Here is a 20,850-nt window from a genome sequence, read left to right as displayed (position 1 = left end):
AACTCATGCTGTTAAGTGTGAAGTACTATATGTGTGTACCTCATGCAGTTAATAATATTGTGTGTGTGTGTGTGTGTGTGTGTGTGTGTGTGTGTGTAACTCATGCTATTAATGTAACATGATGGTTAACATAGAACAAGAGGGTTGCTATATATTAAAATCCATAAGAATGTGAGTAAGAAAATGTACAGGTAAAACCATTGTATTTACAAGAAGCAAAATGGAGAATACAAAAAACATTTGATGGTATGTAATAGTGCAGTATATCCATGGATCAACAGTTACTATATACAATACAGGCAAATATAATAACTGCAGTGTCCAGAGTTTCCTTACAAAAAATATAATAATAATTACAGGGTGTAAACAGGTCCTAAGTGGACCACCTCAAAGCCCTATCCTTGTACTGTCTCCTACAGACCGCTGAGAGGTGATCTATGCCTTGCCTACAAAAGGTATTCTCTGCTCCTGGTCTTATGGACCTACTACACATCCACAAAACAAATATCAAAATGACCTGATCTAGGGACCTTTAACCTCATCTGCATCATAAATGGGAGGGACAAGTATGTGTTGCAACTACCCCTTCTCTGGAACAGGCTTCTCATCCATGACAAGCAGTGTTCATCCCTAACCAATTCAAATGTAACAGACTAGTGGATGGGGAATTGGAAATTTACCCCTGGCCTGATAACAGTGCCTCTATTGGACAAAGGCAGTCTATAAATGCTTTACCACCAATGCTAAAGTCTAGACAGATGCCTTAAAAAAAACAAAAAAAAAAAAACAAACGGGGTATCAAAACTTGGCATATATTTTGGGAAGAGTGCCTAGGCTTAAAAGTTCACCTAAGGTCATATGCATAATAATCATCTTTAAATCTACTCACAACAAAACATACTGGAAATCAAGATTTGAACTAGAAATATCAGTGCCAGGAATGTGTGCCTGTGTCAGGGGGAGGAGGGTGCATCAGAGGAGAACTATGTGTGCACTAGAAATATCAATGGCTAGAATGTGAGGGGATTTCACCAGAGAAGGAAATGTATGTGAGTGAAAGCATAAATCGTGATAATGTGGCAAAAGTAAATGAAAAGGCATAATAATTTGTTTTAAATAAACAGCAAGTCATTTCCATCTCTGGATAAACATTAAAATCATTGTTTAGCAAGTGTGCAAAGTCTGTTTTAAGTTGGAAGGGTGGGGCGTTCTAACTGCAAGAAGTGGTCTAGTGGGAAGTGCTTTTTAAAGGTCTACGCTGGCTATATTAGGAGTTCCTGTATTTAAGTGACACATACCAATTCCCACAGTTTAGGGACAAGGCTAGTGAAACTGTGGTCACTTACACTGTGGAGTATGAAGGTGGGGGGTGCTGGAAGCATCAGTCGTAAAATGACAATCTAATTAGAATATGATCAGCAAAGTTGTTAAAGGTCTCCTATTAAACGAGACAGCCTAGGGTTAAGTGTCTTCATGACTTTATTGTAAATCACTAAGCTTTCAAGAACAGGCGAGTGGCGTTTTTGTGTAGGAGATGGTGTTACGAATCTGCAGATTTTATTCAGAGTAACCTGCAAGTCCTAAGGTTGTTTTAGGAAGATGCTGAAATAAGGGGAAGACCATTCTTTAGCTGGGACATGAGAACATCTTATCTTAAAATTTGTTTGTGTAACAATATTATTCTTTAGTCATACAACAATTTTAAAATATGCATGTAGACAAAGGGTTAAACACAAGGCAGCACAGTGGTACAGCAGTTAACATTGTCACCTCACAGCAAGAGGTTCTTCAGTTCGATTCTCAGCTGGGTTGCCTTCTCTGTGGAGTCTACATGTCCTCCCTGTGCTAACGTGGGGCTCCTCTTGGTACTCTGGTAACGGTTTCTTCCCACATTCCAAAGAATTGCATCTGGAGCATTTCTTTCCGGCCCTCCACTGAAAATAGGCTCTGTCCCAATCGGAATTTCCTGGTCAACAAATATTAAATAAATCACAGTCACGGCCTGGACACAAGTGATACTCATTCATAAACGGTTACAATAAGGCATGCTTTTGTTAAGTTCACAATCAGGTTTCTGATGCAGGAGATAAGGGTCTAACACATGGGTGTCCAACCTTTTTTGGCTCAGGAGCCACTTACACAGTTCAGAGGCCACTTACCATACTTGGCACAGTTTTTGCGGGGGGGGGGGGGGTTGGATTACACATTACCATATCTAACATTCATCTGTCCATTCAAAACAGTTTACTATAGGACATACAGAGGGCCAGATAAAATGCCATGGTAAGCCACATTGTGGCCCTAAGGCCACATGTTGGACATCACTGGTCTAAAGGGTCCAAAAGCCCTGATAAAATGTAGAACATAATGTTGCACTTCAGTTGTAAGGGTTCTAATGTATCCGTAACGTATACAATAAATAAATGCATGCATGCAATCTGCCCATGTCTGCCTATATGTAGATTGTGGTCAGTGCTTGGAAATGCTCTGCATAAGTATTTTATGACGTTTGGTTATTACACGTACTGTGACAGAATAAATGCAAATAAAACAAATGTTTGCCAAAAACAATGCATTACAAACTACTTATTGGACATAAAAGGAATGGTAATGCCACTGGCGAGGGTCACTATTGGAAAGGGTGATTTTTAGACCAAGTGCACTATCCTGCTTGGTTCAACTTGGTCACCAATACTTGCTTGCAGAAAATGTGGCAAGTATCAATAAAAAAGTAAAAATATAAAAACAGGCAAACAGGCAAACTAGTGGTCTTAATTTGGTTGATGAGCTCAGTTACAATAACTTCCAAAAATCATGAAATCCAGGTAGTGTTCCAAAGCAACAAGCCTTTATTCATCACAGACAAGCGATCCTCAGGAACAAAAAATCAGAAATATTTTAACAATGTTAAACATATCAGCTTTTATATACTTACAAGTAGGTGTGAAAAATATACGTATTGTTTAATTTTAAGCCAGCATATTCATGGCAAACTATATAAACAGGGCCGTAAAAGTGCATTTTAGAACAGTAAGTACCCACCCCCTCACACTACTACTACTGATTAGATCAAACAAAATCCTAGTTAAGGAAAACACTACCTATTTATTTGCAACTAACATTTCAAGATCAGGTATTAAGAAAAGCACAATGTATACATAAGAAGACAACTAAAATCATGTGCGGCTAACTAACGCAATAAAGCCTTCATTAGGTCGTGACAAGAGATAAAATCCAGAAAAAACACACAGAGCTATCTAACCATAATCAAACCAAAACACTATAAATATAAAAATATATATAGTAAATATCCATACACGTGTACTAGTGTGCACAAAAAACTAAGTTATTAACAGTTCAGAAAAAGTGTCAGTGCTTTGTAAAAAAATAAAATAAATAAAACTGCCATGACAGTTTTCATGTTTACAGCTCTAAAAACATGTTTATACAATGAAAACTAGTAGAAAAACCACACACAAAAAATACAGCAAGCAGGATGAAGTAAACTAGTAATGCACAGAAGTGTGCAGGCGTGTGCATGAGTATGCATGAGTGCCCACCAGTATGGTAAATGGGGGAATTATACCAATACTACATGGTAATAGCGGCATGAAAACAATGCGTTTTAAATTTACTGTTTAAATCTCTGGTGCGATGCAATAAATCTAATTAAAGCAGAACTGAAGTTAAAGTAACTAAAATATTATATGTATATATATATATATATATATATATATATACACACACATACATACATATACATACATATATATATATACACATATAAAAAATATGTTTAGTTACTTTAACCTCAGTTCTGCTTTAATTAGATTAACAGATAAGCAATAACAAAGAAGGCTTACTAAGGTAGACAGACAAGTAATAACAAAGAAGACATATTTTTGTTGTTTGTCTTTTCAGTTTTTAGGGGTTGCCACAGAGGAACTCCGGTCCAGTAATGACTGGCAGTAGATTTTTTATGGTGCTGTGTTGCCAGCCCGACGCCAACCTTCAATGAAGGAACACCCATTCACGCATGTCTTTCGAAAGCCACCCGACCGCGGGGAGGACATGCAGACTCCACACAGAAGGCACTACAGCCGAGAATCGAACAGGAGAACCTCTTGTTGTGAGGCAACAATGCTACCGCTGCACCACCGCAGCTTACATCAAAGAAGACATATTACCAATGAGATATTTACAAATTACATAAATAAGTGTTTGGATAAGGTGTTCTTCTAGTAATTATGTCTGTTGTCAGAAAAGTGACCCAAAACCCTCCTTTTCAGTTTATTCTTAGTCTTACCCACATAAAATGCAGGGCAGTCATTACACATGGTCCTATATACAACTTGTTCCAGTATTACAGTTACCACCTGCTGAAGATTTCACTATCTTTTTACGACAGGGGCACTCAAACAGAGTCGCACTCCTAAGTATTCACAAAAAGTGCAGGTCAGGTGGCCCACAAATTTTATTGATCATGTAATCTCAACGTTCCTTAGTTTTCTTTTCCACATAGCTACATTGGCTTCTGCTCTTTTTAAATATGAAAGTAGGGTGATCACCTAAAACCCTTACAAGCTACTGATTGTTAGTAAGGATGGCCCAGGTCTCCTTAATAATGGTTTTAACTGTATTGAAATCATAGGAAGTTACTAGGCTAATGGCTCTGAGACCCTTACAAGCTTAGCCAAGAGTTTATTCCCAAAAAAAGAAACCTCAGTCAGCACTTGTCACCCCTGTCAATGAAGGACACAGGTGGGACCCCTGGGATAAATTTGTTGTTTCCCATCCACTCATGCAGGTCGTGCTTGAAGAGGGTCAGCGAGGAACTCTATTTAACGTGTATGGGAAGTCTATTCCAGAGACTGGGCAGTCTCTGGGAGACAAACCTGTCTCTCCAAGCAGGTTTTGATGATGTTGCATATTAGATTTAAGCCTTTCTAGCAGGTAATGTGCAAGGAGTTAAGACTTCTGGATATGGAGCATCTCTAGTGGGGCAGGGTCCGAGATTGTTCAGAAGTGATCTGTGTCAAGGCAATCTGTACGATAACGAGTAGACTGATGGTGATTTGAGCCTGTCCGCATAGGACAGGTGTTGGGAGGCCATGGATTCTCTCCAGGAGGTATTTCTGTGGCCTTTCTAGTTGGTGCAGATGTGTGGACAGGTATATACCAAATGGGGCGTTAAACTCAAATTATTGGCTTAATTAGGGAGTAGTACAGAGAGGTAATAACCTCCATTTTTCTGGATGCAATCCCTTTACTTATGAAATGAACCAAGTAAAAGGCTTGTCTGACCACTGCCGCTACATGACCGTCAAATGTTAGACTGCTGTCAACCTGAGTACCCAGGTCTCTCACCACAAGTTGTGTGCTTAGGGGGCTGCCGTTGATGTGGTAAATCAGTAGGGGCCGTGATTTTGCTGAAAGGTATAACACATTTTTTGCATTTATCTTAAGGCCATTACTTTGGCACCAGTCATTTGTTACTGCAAGACACTCTTGCAGTATATTAGCATAACTTGGGGAGTCAGTGACATGCACCCAACTTACAGTTGTCCCCAAAGTTGGTCAGCTACTGGCCTTTTGTCTTTCCCTGGACTTCTGAGAAGTAGATGCCCAACATTAGGGGTCCTAGGAGAGATCCCTGGGGAACACCACTAGAAGCAAATTTGCTGACGGATGTGGAAGTGCCTGTTTTGACCTTGTGAGTCCTAATGGTCAGCCAGTTGGTCACCCACCTGATGAGATAGGGATTTATGCCTAGTTGCGTTAGCTTTTTCATGATGCCTGAGTGGGGGGATTGTGTCAAAGGCCTTGGTCAAGTCAAGGTAAGCTGCATGTACTGACTCCAAGGCCTTGGGGACAAGTCTCAAAGAAGTCAACCAGGTTCAACAGGCAAGATCTGCCCTTGACAAATCCGAACTGGGTGGGTCAAGTGCTTGGAGACTGCCTATGTCCTTGTTTATGAGATCCATAATATGTTGCATGGCTTTACAGATCAGACTTGTCAAGCTAATAGGGCAATTTCCAGGGTCAGTAGTGGTACCACCTTTGTGCAAAGGGATGACAATGGCAGTTCTCCACTCTGCTGGAATGAAGCCTGTACTTAGGCTGTGGGTGAACAGGGTGCTCAATGGTGAAGCTAGTTCTTGCTGGAGATTGTGCAGAATACAGCCTAGGATACAAACAGGTCCCATGGAAGCGGTGTTTTTTTTTACCTTGGATAGGGCCTTTAACATGAACTATGGAGATGTGAAGTCTGCACTGAACCCATCTGCTAGCAGGCCAAGTCAACAAGATAGTGATACCATTAAGTACTAATTTGGAACAAACCTGGGCTTTGCCATGGAAGTTCTTGACGCAACTGAAGAAGGCCTTGTGGTTACCCTTTGTTTTGGAGGCTACTTTTGATTTATAACTAGTTATCTAACTTGCTTGTTGAGGCTAAAGGAGGGAGTTTTTCCAATTTGGAATTTGTTCCTTTTTACTCCTAGACAACAGTTTCTTCCTTTTGTTGGATAGCCTGTCGATAGAGAATGTTGACTGGACAGGTTTGTGTTTCCATGAGAAGCAGGTTTTAGTTCTGTTGGGTATGGCTGACTCCATGCAGTTGTACAGATGCTCGTACACTGCACTGGCAAACTGTTCAGCATAGTTTTTGCATCCTCTGAGAGGGGCAGTGGTGTGAAGCTACTGATACCCTCCCTTAAGAGGTTGCAGTCAGCTTTTGAGAAGCTGTTTAGCCGGGTTATGGCTGGGGGGGGGGGTTGGGTGATATTGAAACTTCAAATGAGACAGACCGATGATCTGATCTCACCAGGGAAGGACATACTATGGGAGTGATGCAGCAATCGCTCCGTGTTGGTGAGAACCAAGTCCAGAATGTTATCTCCCCTTGTGGGGGATGACATGAGCTGGTCTAGTGCGTTAGAATTAATGAAGTCAAAGAAGATGGGCAAATGCATTACTGCAGGAATAGTTCACCCAGTTTACGGTGGGGTAGTTGAAGTCACCAAGGATCAGGGTGATAGGGGTACCTTGATGGAGTTAAGTCGGTCCAGGTAGGAGGAGTGGGTGTCCTGAATCATGGATGGGGGTCTATAACTGGCTATAACTTGGATGGGTGTCTTGCCAACTGTCAGCTGCACCTGGAGTAGTTCCAGTGCGTCATGCTGGCAAACCAATCTGGAGGTGTACCTGGCCTTAATGAAGATAGAGACTCCACCACCCTTAGTCTTCCCAACTTCATTTTGGTGTCAGAAAGTGTAGACTGAGGCACAACCTGGTAAGGAAGGGGTGCTCTGTGCAGCCCTGAAGTTTTTGTGACTGCACAGACGTTGGCATCTTCCAGTGCAAGGAGAGCCCCCAGTGAGTGCATTTTCAAGTTGAGGCTCCTAGCATTAAGCAGCATGTCCTTCAATTTACATTTTGACAGATCTTTTATGTTGGCAGATTTATCTTTGGGACATTACCTAAAAAAGGCACAATGGGTGAGGAAAGAGCCTTGGCCAGGATCCAGAATCCCAGAGGTGACAGGTGGAGGCCACCTCTGGCAAAGCATTGAGACCTATCAGCCATGTCATCCCAGGCAGACAGATACTGGATCCCCTTGAATGACACCAGAAATTAAGCCAATTGTTTAAGTCTATTTTTTGTTGATATTGTGTATCATTCTTGGTGGAGGTAAGATGCTGTTTAGGGCTATGGTCATACATGTCTGGGGCACACACTCTGACAGCTCAATCAGATCTCTTCATGTAGTCCAGGGAGGTACGTTTCAAGTCATTCACACCAACATGGACAATGACAGCGTCATACTTACACCTGTTCTGGAGAGACTTGAATGGTGTGTGATGTGGCAGATTCTGTCACCTGACAGACTATTGACCGTGACCTTCTTGTCAAGCCTGGTGAGGGGGACATCGCTGTGTCTCACAACTGAGGTGACAATGACTAGTATGTTTGGTTTATTGTTATGCCTTATGGGCTGTGTTTTTGAGACACTGGTGTGTTGTCTGCTGTGTGTGATGTGTTTGGTCTTGTGTGTGGAATGATTGAGAGTGTGTTCCTGAGGTCTCTTCTGTTTAGGCAAGTTTTTACTTAGGACCTCTGCTTAGGTGGTTGTGTGTTGTACTTGGCTATGTGATAGAAGTGGTGTGGTGTTTGTGCTAGCAATATCCTCTTTGTCAGGAGTACTGAATGTGGCGCTAGACAACATGGATTCTAGGTTACTGATGTAAATGCATTTCTCGCCAGTAGAAGAACTGTGCGTTAGGAGAAGAGGGCTGTGCGTAAACATGAGACAATTGCTACACTGTCTCACTATGCCCATGTCGACCAGGCTGGCAGGAGAAACTGATGGGAATTGTCCAGACAGTGTTCTGAACACTTGGGCGAACTTATGGAGACAGGGCTTTGATAAGGGCTGTGCGTAAACATGAGACAATTGCTACACTGTCTCACTATGCCCATGTCGACCAGGCTGGCAGGAGAAACTGATGGGAATTGTCCAGACAGTATTCTGAACACTTGGGTGGACTTATGGAGACAGGGTTTTGATAAGGTTTTGTCCAAAAACTCTTCTTAAATGTAAAGTAATAGCAGATAAATGTAATCAAACTACTAACAAGCAGTAATAAAATTAATTTTAAAACCCCTCCATTTAAATACAAAAAAGGAGCAAAATTAGTTAGTCCAGTTGATATCAGAAATATAATAATCACTCTAATTTTAATTTAATTTAATTTTAAATTAAAATCAAGCTAAACCATGGTATTTTATTCATTTTTACTAAGGATAAAAGTATATGCCACAAACTGTGGGTTGTGAGGGTAAACTACTGTTGTTAATTTGTCCAAAGTAAAATGAACGGAAATATATCGCAAAAAGAGTTGTAAAAAAGTAACATTTAAATTCTCATCAGCAGATAAACCATCAAATAAATATAGAATAAAGGGACTCCTAACATATTTACCAATTATAAACATTTGTTATTGGTAAAATTAGGATAAATGCTGAATGCATGAAACGTGCATAGAATGTATAGGAATAATCATCATTTAAAAATCAGTTGGATAAAATATATAATAATAGGATAAAAAAAAAAAATACTATATATATATATAATAAAATAATAAATGTGTGTGGGGCACTTATTCCATAAATAAATATTGCTATTATCACTAGATTTTAGATTGAAAACATAAACAATATTCCTACTGATATGAAATGTAAAATAATCTTTTATATGTGACTGCATAAAATGACTTATTCATTTTAAATTTCATATATATTTCATATATATTTTAGTTGTATATTATTAAATTGATTTATTAAAGATATGACTAAAATTAGTATTATAAGTATATAACAAATAATATATAGATAACAATGTGTAAATAAGCCTTAATATTGTGTGTATATGTAAATGTAAATAAATAAAATAAAAAAACATGTAAAAACATACAAATGGTAAATTAAAATATAAAAAATATATAATATTTTTTAAAAATATTTTAAAAATTAAATATTTTATTGCAATATAAAAAAATACAAGGTAAAATAAATAGTAAAACATTAAATGTTAAATATATAAAAACTCATTTAAATATATAAAACTCATTAAATATCTAAAATTAAACCAGGTGAAAAAGGTGCTATTTAAACTAGGTGATATGTGATTCTTTAGTTATTAGATCCATTTTGATTTATATTTACTTAAATTTGTTGATTGTAACCACCTCTGAACTAAAAACAAAACCTGTGTGAAGGATATTCTATTATAGGTTCTTTAAAACTTCTATTATATTTTTTACAGCATTTATCGTCATTTTTCTCTGTATATCATCCCTTCAGACATCTTTTCTGTCCCTTCAGACATCTTGCATACTAAGCAGTAATAAAATGCAGCAGAATACGAGCACTTGAATACTTAAGAGCAAGTAGCAAAGTAATAAAGTAGGAAGAACACAATTACAGTAAAAGCAGCTGAATAAACTGTATTTTTTTTTTTTTTTTTTTTTTTTTTAGGGGGAGAGGGAAGAAACAGAAGATAATTCTTGATTAAGAAACCAAGGGGGTTGGCCTTCTAAAAGTGCTCTCTCTGTACACAGTAGACTAAGCTGATGAGATGGGACTGGGAGGAGTGTCCAAAAATCAAAGCAGCAAGGGGGTATTCCCAACCAAATGATCTCACTGTAGCAAATGAGATGGGGCTGGGATAGTGTCCAAAATCAAATTTGCAGCAGGGGCGGGCAATTCCAAAGCCACCCAGTTTAAGAGTGAAAAACTTGGGTGGGAGTGTGGGAAAAACTGGAGACCAGCAATATTCAATCAAGTAAATAAATAAATGCAGTACAGTTTTATTAACTATCACTGAAACAGATAAAGTGCAAAAAAGTATACATATATCAGCTTGGTCTAGCCAGATGGTTATAGAATCAGTCACAGCCAGGTAATCAGCTCTGCTACGGAGCACAGTTTCACAGAAATGTAAGTCTTTGTGCCAGTAGTATCCCAGTGCAAGTTAGAATACAACCGTTCTTATTTTTCTCTTCTTTTGGGTTAGGGTGTCCTTGTTGCATAATTCTACCAAAAGGACTATTCCACGCAGGGTCACTGTTATTTCTGGAATCTCTAATGGGATCCAGATGCTGCTCATTCAGTTAATTTCTTTTACATGTGGTATGCAGTACATAGCATTCCAAACCAATGGTGGCGTAGTGTTAACAGGTTTTACAATACTAGTGTTTGTCTTACTTTGCAAGTAAGTTTGTGAATCTGTTCCAAGGTGGGGCACTTTATGGGACTTAAAACATTTGAACAAACTGAAATTCACTATGGCAGAACACTAAAGGTCTGAGCTGCTTCCTGTGCCCAGGGTACACAGTTCGGTTCCTTCCACTTTCATTCACCTACTGTGTGCCTCTGAATAATTCACTTAACCATACATGGCTCCTGGGTCAACCATTGAAAAAGGATAACTGCGTCCAGTGGGCTTACCTTGCCAATAAACACACACTTATCACAGTTCAACTTCCACTTAAATAGTTGGACAGTAACATGGCACTGCATGTATGAAGAACTAGGAAGGAGAAAAAAAAAAAACAGCAAGTTTGCCTCTTCAATACATAAAGATATGAAAGGGAGTGTAGAGTCTGTATGAAACTTTGCAGTTCTTGTAAATAACCATTTATACAACATATGAAACTAAAGGTAGCAGGCAGGCAAAATGCAAAAAAAAAAAAAAAAATGTGCACAAAAAACAAATAAATTGTTGCTGTTATTACAACATCTAATGGAAATTACATCTCTTTGCTCAAAGGCCAGGCCAACCTTTCAGCGAATTCCCAGCACAGGTTTCTCTTTCTCCAGTCTGCTTATTTTATCATGCCTTTCATTCATTTAATACACCCACATCCATTTCATAATATAGCAATTAATACAGGCAGCATCAACAATTTCTGTTAGCTTTCCAAAGAAACATAACCAGATAGTTTTATTGAAGGTATGTCAGTACTGTGCTTCCCTATCAGCAGTGTCTGTTAAACTATTGACCATATGCCATAAAATACAAAAAGTATTTTGTGAAAGGAGCATATCCTGTAGTCCTGTCTAGAAGAGAGTGACACAAACAAACCAGATAACTATACCCCTTTCTTAATCCCACCCACAGCTTATATGCAGAACTGTTTAAGAGTACATTACAGGTTTCCAAATTTGTTCTGATGTACTCGGCTGTTTAAGATAAATAAATACGAAGAACAATATGAACATTAATGCTACACTTTTAAAAATGTTAGTTAATGAAATCTTGTCATTCAGTGTCTGTCATTGCTAAAACACATGCCCTGAGGTAAATTTCGGAGAATGAGACCAAAGACAAGCCGCACCTGATGGACATCCTAATTATCTATAGTGGATGGAAGTCTTTGGTAAGATCACAAAAGCACAACATCTTTAATTTCAGACCACCAATTCCAGACAGGCATACATCCATTATACACTAAAGACAAATGGAATGTAACTGACTTATGCTGCCCAAAGAACTGAATTACAGCACTTAAAAGAGCCATGGTGTGAAAATAGCTCGCCCTGCGTCACTTGGTTTACTGATGTGAGTATTCTACTGACCCAGCTACCCCATGAATAGAACACTACAGCAAGATCAGCTCATATTTACAATTTATTTCACAACACTGTATTAACATTCAAAGTGATTACTTATGTTTGAAGTGTGTTCAGACTGTCTATGTACTTTAAAAATGTTTAATACGAGATCATTTTTTTATACACGCTGTATGAAGACTGGAAATGAAATCATCCAGGCAAGCAACACACTGCCAAACCCTTAATTGTGCAAGATAGCAAACACACATTATTCTGTGTAATCTTTTTAGTCAGTAGTTATTCTGAAAACCCATAAGGCTTTGTTTAGTACAAAATTACAACAATTTAATACATGCAAAAGACTGCAGCGTATTAACTACTATGTGTTTGGTACTGGTTGGTGGGGGTGGGGGGGATAAACCTCCGTACAAGTTCTCTTTTTGTAACTTGAAAGAAATGCTTTTAATAGCCTGTAAAATACATGGCTTGCTGATACAGAATTCCCATTCACGTGATTTATTCTGCTACAAATTAGTGGTTAAAGCAACAAGTGCAATAAAAAAAAATGCTCTTACATAATATAGCATCAGATGATTTATACCACACCTCACATTTTTAATAAAGTTGCAAAGTTTCCTTACTCAATAAATTTCTACAGCAAATGTTTCACTCTAACACTCACCATAACAAGCAGTACCAAAGAGACAATTTCTTTTCCAGGGTTTCCCATGATAGAGCTGCCTTTTCTTACTTTACAAAAATCCCTTGAACCTCTTTGTTTTGTCACTGTCCAAACTATTCCTTGTTATTCATCAGTAAAGTATCCTCATTACAGTATGAGCCTTTCAAATGCCTGAAGGCAACTGCTTAGAGTCAAAAATAATGGACTCTTGACAGTTTGAACTCCAACTAGTACTAGTTTCCTATTGGCCTGGACTTCTAAACAACAGCTCCTTCACCTGGAAGCCTTGCTTTTGAGTGTGATGTCATCCCCCTTCCCCCACCCAGCAGAGGTAACACAGCCTTGCTGAAAGTCACGCCCAGTCCATGCTGTATCCCAGCAACTACTACCCTTTTGTTGATTCTGAAGCTGCAGATAAGAGTTTAAGAGTAAAACTGTCTGACAGCAGTGTAGAGTATCCCTCTCAAATGTCCAGCTTTTCGACTCATATTTTTGACCTGTTTCTCATAAATCTGTGTTTTTTCTGGATTTACTGGTAAATCAGTGAGGACTAAATTCAATAAATAATGACAGGCATGAGAGTTTCACACTTCATATCCTACAGAAATGTATGGTAATACAAGACCTTTTATTCTAGCATTTTCTAAGTTGTTAAGAGCATTATTTAAAATTTGACTATTTTAGGGGTTTTGTCTCACCATTATTTTTGACTTTGTCCAGATTTGTTTGTGTTAAGAGGTTGAGAGGTATGGTGTCGAGGGGTTAGTTCTACGCCTGTCTAGCTTACCTGATTTGGTTATGTCTGTGACGTAGTGATAATGAATTTCAGTAATAATTATGCTACTAGTTTGCATCCTGTTGTTGGCTGTTTATCTATTGTCATAGCTTTATCAGACTGGAAAATAAAATGTAGCTAACTGAGTGTTTATTGAAAAAAAAGAGTAACTGAGTGTCTCAGTGGTTAGGGTTTGTGCTCCAGGAGTTCAGGTTCATTCTAGACTTCTGGTTACCATGTATGTATGTGTTTGTGTGTGTGTACACACACATTAACACCACATAAATACATTTTTTTTTCAAAACGGGCAAGCTGAATGACTATTTATTTATTTATATGCTGGAAGATTCCGGGAATCAGAGAGGAGCTCTTCATGATGAAGCAGCAGAAAACCCAGTGAAATAATTATGATACTATATTATAATTAATCCTCCCTTTCTCCCATTTTAGTCTAGTTTTATCAGGGAACATTCACTGAGTATGTACTTTGTAACTCTCATCCTGCTGTGAGCACAAGTGCTCCACCTTGTATATAGATCAACTGTCTTTTTACTTTGAGTGTATTACTTGTTTAGGTGTGTATATATGCAAACTGTTTTTTATTATCTTAGTGTTATATTTTACTAAACAACCGTAATACTTTATTTCAATCCTTACTTCTTTCCTAACCTACCTTATGATGAATGTCAAATCCTTGCACCATGTAAATAGTACTGTACTTATTGTTTTGTTAAACTCCGTATTCAATTTCTTTAAAGTTAGTTTTTTGATGAAAATCTCCATCAACAATGTATTGAAATATTTTTTTTAGTTTTGCTGTCCTGTTTTATTAGCTTAATTTTCAAGCTTATCTCCCCGGGCCTCTACTGAAAATGGACATGTATCCAGTTGGACTAGCCCGGTCAACAAATGTAAAATAAAAAAAATAAATAAAATAAATAAATAAACGAACAGCACACACCCAGGAAATATAACACAGCTGAATGCATACAGAAATATTTGGAATTAGCTAGTAGCATTGAAAGAAAGCAATTAACTGCATATAGGTTATGAATGTCACACAGCTAACTACATTCAGGAATGTTTTGAAATGAAACAATAACATTCACACCCAGTGTATTATTCAGAAGAGAGAAAGAAAAACTGTTCTATACATTATAAAGTAAAACACTAACATTTATAGGATAATATTTACAAGTAATACTATTTGCTTCTCTCATTTCATTTCAGTTTTTATACTCTTAGGCTGAACCTGTAAATGATCAAATATGACTAGTGTTAAGAAAATTAAATAAATAAAGCACTGAAACAATCTACCTACAGTTTTTCCTGCATATAACAAAATTGTTCACATGCAAAAGACAGTCCTCTTATATAGGGGTAAGACATGCTGTAAGTGGATTGGACACTCTAAACTGGCCCTAGGTGTGAGTGCGTGCGTGTGTGTGCCTTCTGTGGAAGGTTGGGCGCCAGGCTGGCAACTCGACACTGTAAAACCCCACTGCCAATCATGAGCGGACAGGTGAGCCACTGTGGCGACCCCTAACCGGGAAAAGCCGAAAGAAGAAGATCACATGCAGCCGTTCAATTAGAATTTTTATAGCTAACCATTTAGTGAGTCTGCCCACCTTCTATCTGCATCATTGTAACATGTTTTTTGCTGCTTTTCTTATACTTGCAGACTTGGTTGCTAAATAGTGTCTGTCAAATTGTAATGTTCATTTTGGATGTTCTTAGGCTTTCTAACTCCTTTACTGTTTGTCAATGCATTACTGAGTTCATACTTTTTATGTTTTCCTTCTTTATGGCTGAATATAGACCTTTGCAATCTAATCTAGTGTTCAGTCTAGTCTAGTGCTCAATAAAGTAAAAGAATGAATGAATAAATAAATTTTATGTATTTTACATTTGTTGACCGGGATAGTCCGACTGGATTCTTTCCATTTTCAGCGGAGGCACGGGGAGAAAAGCTCCATACATACATACAGAAAAACTGCTATTTTAATCAAGTTAAAGCACTGTTACAGATACAATACATAGGATAAAAGTCATTCATTCTGTCATATATAAATCTGATTTGTTATAGAGTAACAATTAGGAGGCAATGTAGGGGGTGGCCAAAAGACCTCTTTAGCACATAAACAAACAAATAAATAAATAAATAAAAATGGGATGGCATAATATAGCCAGGTAATGGCAGAGCGAGACTGGGTCAAAACAATCTGTATAATATTTATTTATTTGTTTATTTTACTGGGCATAAAACCCTTTTTTAGCGGAGGCCTGGGGAGAAAAGCTCCATTGTTAGTAAACAATGTTGCATACAGTTGCTTCTGGGTTATAATAATAAAGGGACTGTGAAGCATCATTTCACTAAAAAGTTATCACACAAATAAAATACTTTGTTACAGGAATTCTGCGTGTGTGTTTTGAGTGAAACGCAATGTGTGGCTATTTTTTTTTCTGTCGAAAAATAGCTCCTTGCAGAATGGTGAAGATTTTTTCTAGCTTTGTTAGTGCACTGCATAAAAAAGTTCTCTTATAGATTCATAGGTGATTACTAGGCTCATGGCATAAGAGTCTTTACAAGCCTAGCCAATAATACTCAAGATTTGACAGCACTTTATCTTAATTCTCCAGATTTGGGATGGGGCAGTATCAGGGTAGTGGAGTCTTTGGGTGTTGGAGTTGTTTTAATGACTGCCTCTGTCCATAAGGGACATGGACAGTACCCCAGGAGTGAATTTGTGGTTCCTCATCCATTTATTGAGTAGGTATTGGCAGGGAATTTCTGGAGTGAACTGTTGTGCCATTATCAGTCACTATCTGTCATGTGCAGTGTTTTACCTCACGTCTTGTCCCTTTGCTATGCTACAATTTATTTGCTTTGCATATCTGTTAGTTTTTTGCAGGCTGGATCTCGTGAATATTGTTTTGTAAAGGCACACATATTATTGATGTATGTATGTATATTTCCACATTGATATACTCTGTGCAGTGTGTACATTTCTTGTGTACATTACTTCTCTACATCATACTCATTCCGTATTTTAGTGAGTGCATGTATGGCTACTTTACCTTTCAAATTGTCAGATGAGGAATATTTTGCATTAGAACTGTTTTCATGTCACTCTTGTTAGAGTCCAGGTTGTGGCCAAAAAAGATCTGTAGACCACTACACAGTAAGCAAATAGAAAGAAAGAAATCTGAAAAAAAAAAAGAGTCTCGTCTGATCAGTTCAGTGACTATGCCTACAGAAAAAACAAGTAAGGGTTGGAATTCATTCCAGTTTTATGTCATTATATACTGCAGATCTGGAACAAACTCCCTTCTGACATTGCAAGGATTATGTAATAATTCAAATTTAAAAACAATTTCTCACCTAGTTAACAAATCTGGGTCAAATGTAACTTCTTAGTTAATTCACTAGCCCTACTGTACTATTCAGTAATTTCCTGCATAAACATATATGCTGCACACACACAGACACACACACACACACACACACACACACACACACACACACACACACACACACACACACACGTGCGCTCACACAGCTGCACTTGAGTGAGTGTGTGTGTGTGTGTGTGTGTGTGTGTGTATATATATATATATATATATATATATACATGTATACATACTGAGTGTATGTATATACATATATATGTATATATATATATATATATATATACATATACATACTGTATATATATATATATATATATATATATATATATATATATATATATATATATATATATATCTGGGTCACGAAAAAAAAACTACAAAAAAAGAAAGTTCAAAAACACGAAACTTCACATGACCGACAAACCAAAATCCCGACAATCAACAAAACAAATACCTTTCCCGAAAAACACACACACACACACACACACATCACAAGCACACCAAAAACCTTACAGACCTACACTAAACCTTGCATACACAACTATCTATGCACTAACCTTAACCCAAACCCTAACCCTAAGGTCCGTCACTATCACACACTTACCTTACCCACACCCTAACCGTAACTCACTTAATCCGCCCCTAACCCTCAAGTCTGTCACTATCGCACACTTCCCTTACCCGCACCCTAACCCTAACTCACTTAACCTGCCCCTAAACCTAAAGTCCGTCACTATCGCACACTTACCTGACCCGCACCCTACCCTAACGTCCGTCACTATCATACACTTAACTTACCCACACCCTGACCCAAATGTCCGTCCCTATCACACACTTACCTTAACATGTCGGTGTTCTCAGCATCAGGATTCTCAACTGTCGGTCTTCTCCATTGTCGATCTTCCGGTGTCGGTGTTCTCGTTGTCGGCGTTGTGCACTTTTGGTGTTTTCAGGTAGACCCATATATATATATATATATATATATATATATATATATATATATATATATATATAATGTGTGTGTACGCATGTGTATGTGTGTGTGTGTGTAGCTATATATATATATATATATATATATATATATATATATATATATATATATATATATATATATATATATAATAGGGGCAATAGGTGCTGATTTTAGTGTCTGCTTAAATCAGACACCCTTGGGAACATTGGTTGAACGTATTTACCCTGATCATGTCTTTCCTTCACCAATAATTTAACTGGGTTCAACATTCTGTTTCAAAATTTTCTTGTCAAATTCTTTACTATATGCATTTTATTACTTTATCATGTCCTCCAGAATGAATGTAGTTGTACAATCTGTATCCAAGTAATTATGTGAATTGTACTAGAAATGTATATCTCCATCCAAATATTTGTTCTCGTTGTCCAGCCTAACCTCCACAGAATAGTGTTCTGCAGGCTTGCAAACACTGTCAAATCTGGTTAATTTTTGTAGAGGGTTTAAAGAGGCAGAAAGGAAATAAGTGGTCACCTAATCCCAGCATGTTTCTAGTAGCAGCAGTTTTTTTTTCCATTTTTCCCTTTAAGCCTTTCTTCCAGCTGATGTGGTGGGTTATGCCATGAGAGGGACATGCAGCATTACTATGTAACACCTCCACTTCTGGAGGGAAGTACCCCTCAAATGCCAGTCCTTTTACTCTGCAGCAGCATGTTACTAGCATGTTAGCAGTATTTCCACTGCTGCATGTGCTTCACACATGTGCCCCCACCATGCCTCCTCCCGCATCCCCTGGAAGAGACAAGCCGGCAGTTCATCTGTCCTCTTTGTACCCACACTAGCTCTTGTAGGTGCAGTAGCTGCTAGCAGAACTTGAGCCACCTGGGCTGCAGTTAGGACTTTATACCTCTATGCCAGTGGACTGGGAACATACACTGCTTCACTGAAACTTTTTTTTAACACCTTTATTAAATTATCACTTTAGTCATATGCATTATTAAAAAAGAAAACACACCATATTAGCATTTTTCTTCCTTTATAACAACTGTCATTCAGTCCAGTATTATATAAATTGTGGAACTCTTGCCTTCCCTTATACTTCCATTCTTCCTCATGAATGTCATTCTGTATGTATTGCTCCCACAGTTACATTTACTTTTATGAAATTTGCTGCCTCACTTTTCTAAAGATCTCTCTTCCCATTCTTTTATCTCTTTTACAGTATTCATTACTTCAACAGTTGGTTTAGATTTGGATTTCCATTTTCTAGTAATTGCTTTTTTGGCAGCCTGCAGAATTAAACTTTACAAGGCCTTACTATGTCTACCCAGTTGAGATCTTGTGTCGCAGGTCAAGCTAATCATTTCCTTAGTTAAAGCCATTTGCTCCCCAGGTATTTTTGACAGAGTGTTCTGTAAGGAATTTTTGAAATCTGCCAACTTATTACACTCCCAAAAAGACATTCTCTTTCCTTCACATCATACCTCCAACATTTGCTGTCTACCTGAGGAAAAATTCCTTGAAGTCTGCTTGGGGTATACAAATACCTATGCAAACACTTCCAAGTAAAAATCCAAAACCTTCTGGACTTGTTTTTTGCATTCTTGAGAGCCATGCATGTGCCCTCCCATTGTTCCCTTGTAAATTGCTTTTCCAGTCTCTCTTCCCAATCTTTTCTAACTCCTCTGATTGATTCTTACAGTTATCATGGAATGGTTTATATGCCCTACTATTTATCCCTCTTTTTAACAGCAGTTACTGTTCTAGATTCGATTAAAAATGCCACCAGAGCAAGTCTTTCTCATAGTTCTCCACTATCCCTTTCTCTTTGCCTATACTCTGATATCTATCCCTGGTAGGGAAGTCAGTTTCTAACCTGTAGCCCAGATTTCTTTTTGGCCCCATCCCACTCTATTACCTTTCCCTTTCTAGTTATTTGCTTCCAGTTCCGTGCTTCCTTTGCCAGTTTTCTCCAGTAAATTCTAGTCCCCTCTTGTCTATTTCTGTACCACTCCTTGCAGTCACAACTGTTGGCAAAATCTCCTTCCTCAGTTCTAGTGTTGGCTTAGTTCTTAGAAAACTTTCTGCAACTTTATGAATACAATATTTTGTATATTTATTATTATCCTCATTAAAGATGTGCATCCAAAATACCACTCTCTCCTTATTTCTTGAACTACCCCTGCTTCATCATCATCCCTTTCCACTTTAAATTATAACCTTCTGCTTGTGTTATGCATATGAACCTTAACTCTGTAACTTTAAAATATCCCTTTCAATCAGATAAACCTAAAACCACCTTGTTCTGTTGAGAAGATCAGCTTGTCCCACTTAACTCTTGCACTCTTCCCCTTACAGATAAATTCCTTCAACTCTTAATTAATCGTTGTTCACATCCTCTCCTCTGGTTGAATTAAAGGAACTAAAAACATATTCACAGCTTGTAGCTTACCATCCATATCCATAAACAAGAGCTTCCACTTTCTCAGCTTTTATATTATCTTTTCTTTAGTCTATTCCCACATATCCCTAGTTGTCATAATAGAAGCCTTTTTAATCCATACTCTTAAATGCTTCATCTTATCATGTCCTCATAAATATGGGTATTGCTGAACCAGTTTGTGGGTGGGTACATAATTTATGTCTATAGCCTTTGTTTTATCTTCATTAATTTTATATCCCAAAAAGCATTGAAACTTTCTCAAAATATTCCACAATGCTAAGATACCCCTTTCTGGATTTATCAAGTACAAAATAATTTCATCTGCAATTAAAGCCAACTTTTCCCGATGACAATTATATCCTTGAACTTCTGAGCCCCTTTTTTCTTTGCCAATGGCTTCAAATATAAAGCAAATAACAAAGGTGAAACAGGGCATCCCTACCTGGCTCCTC

General features: G+C 37.8%; 1 protein-coding gene across 1 annotated transcript in view; it reads right to left on the bottom strand.

The window, feature by feature from the left end:
* Positions 1 to 12,952, bottom strand: part of LOC122796737 (desmoglein-2-like) — a 1,662,953-nt gene extending 1,650,001 nt beyond the window's left edge. Inside the window, exon 1 of the mRNA XM_044065446.1 lies at positions 12,800 to 12,952. Coding sequence (XP_043921381.1) covers positions 12,800 to 12,847 — 48 coding nt within the window. The 5' untranslated portion in view covers positions 12,848 to 12,952. The remainder of the gene's footprint in view (positions 1 to 12,799) is intronic.
* Positions 12,953 to 20,850: the final 7,898 nt, after the last annotated feature.

Source organism: Protopterus annectens, chromosome 3.part0 (assembly GCF_019279795.1).
Source record: "Protopterus annectens isolate FY-2018-M chromosome 3.part0, PAN1.0, whole genome shotgun sequence".
In the NCBI taxonomy this organism is placed as follows: domain Eukaryota; kingdom Metazoa; phylum Chordata; order Ceratodontiformes; family Protopteridae; genus Protopterus; species Protopterus annectens.
Note: the sequence above shows the minus strand (reverse complement) of the source record. Positions and strands in the feature narration are given on the sequence as shown.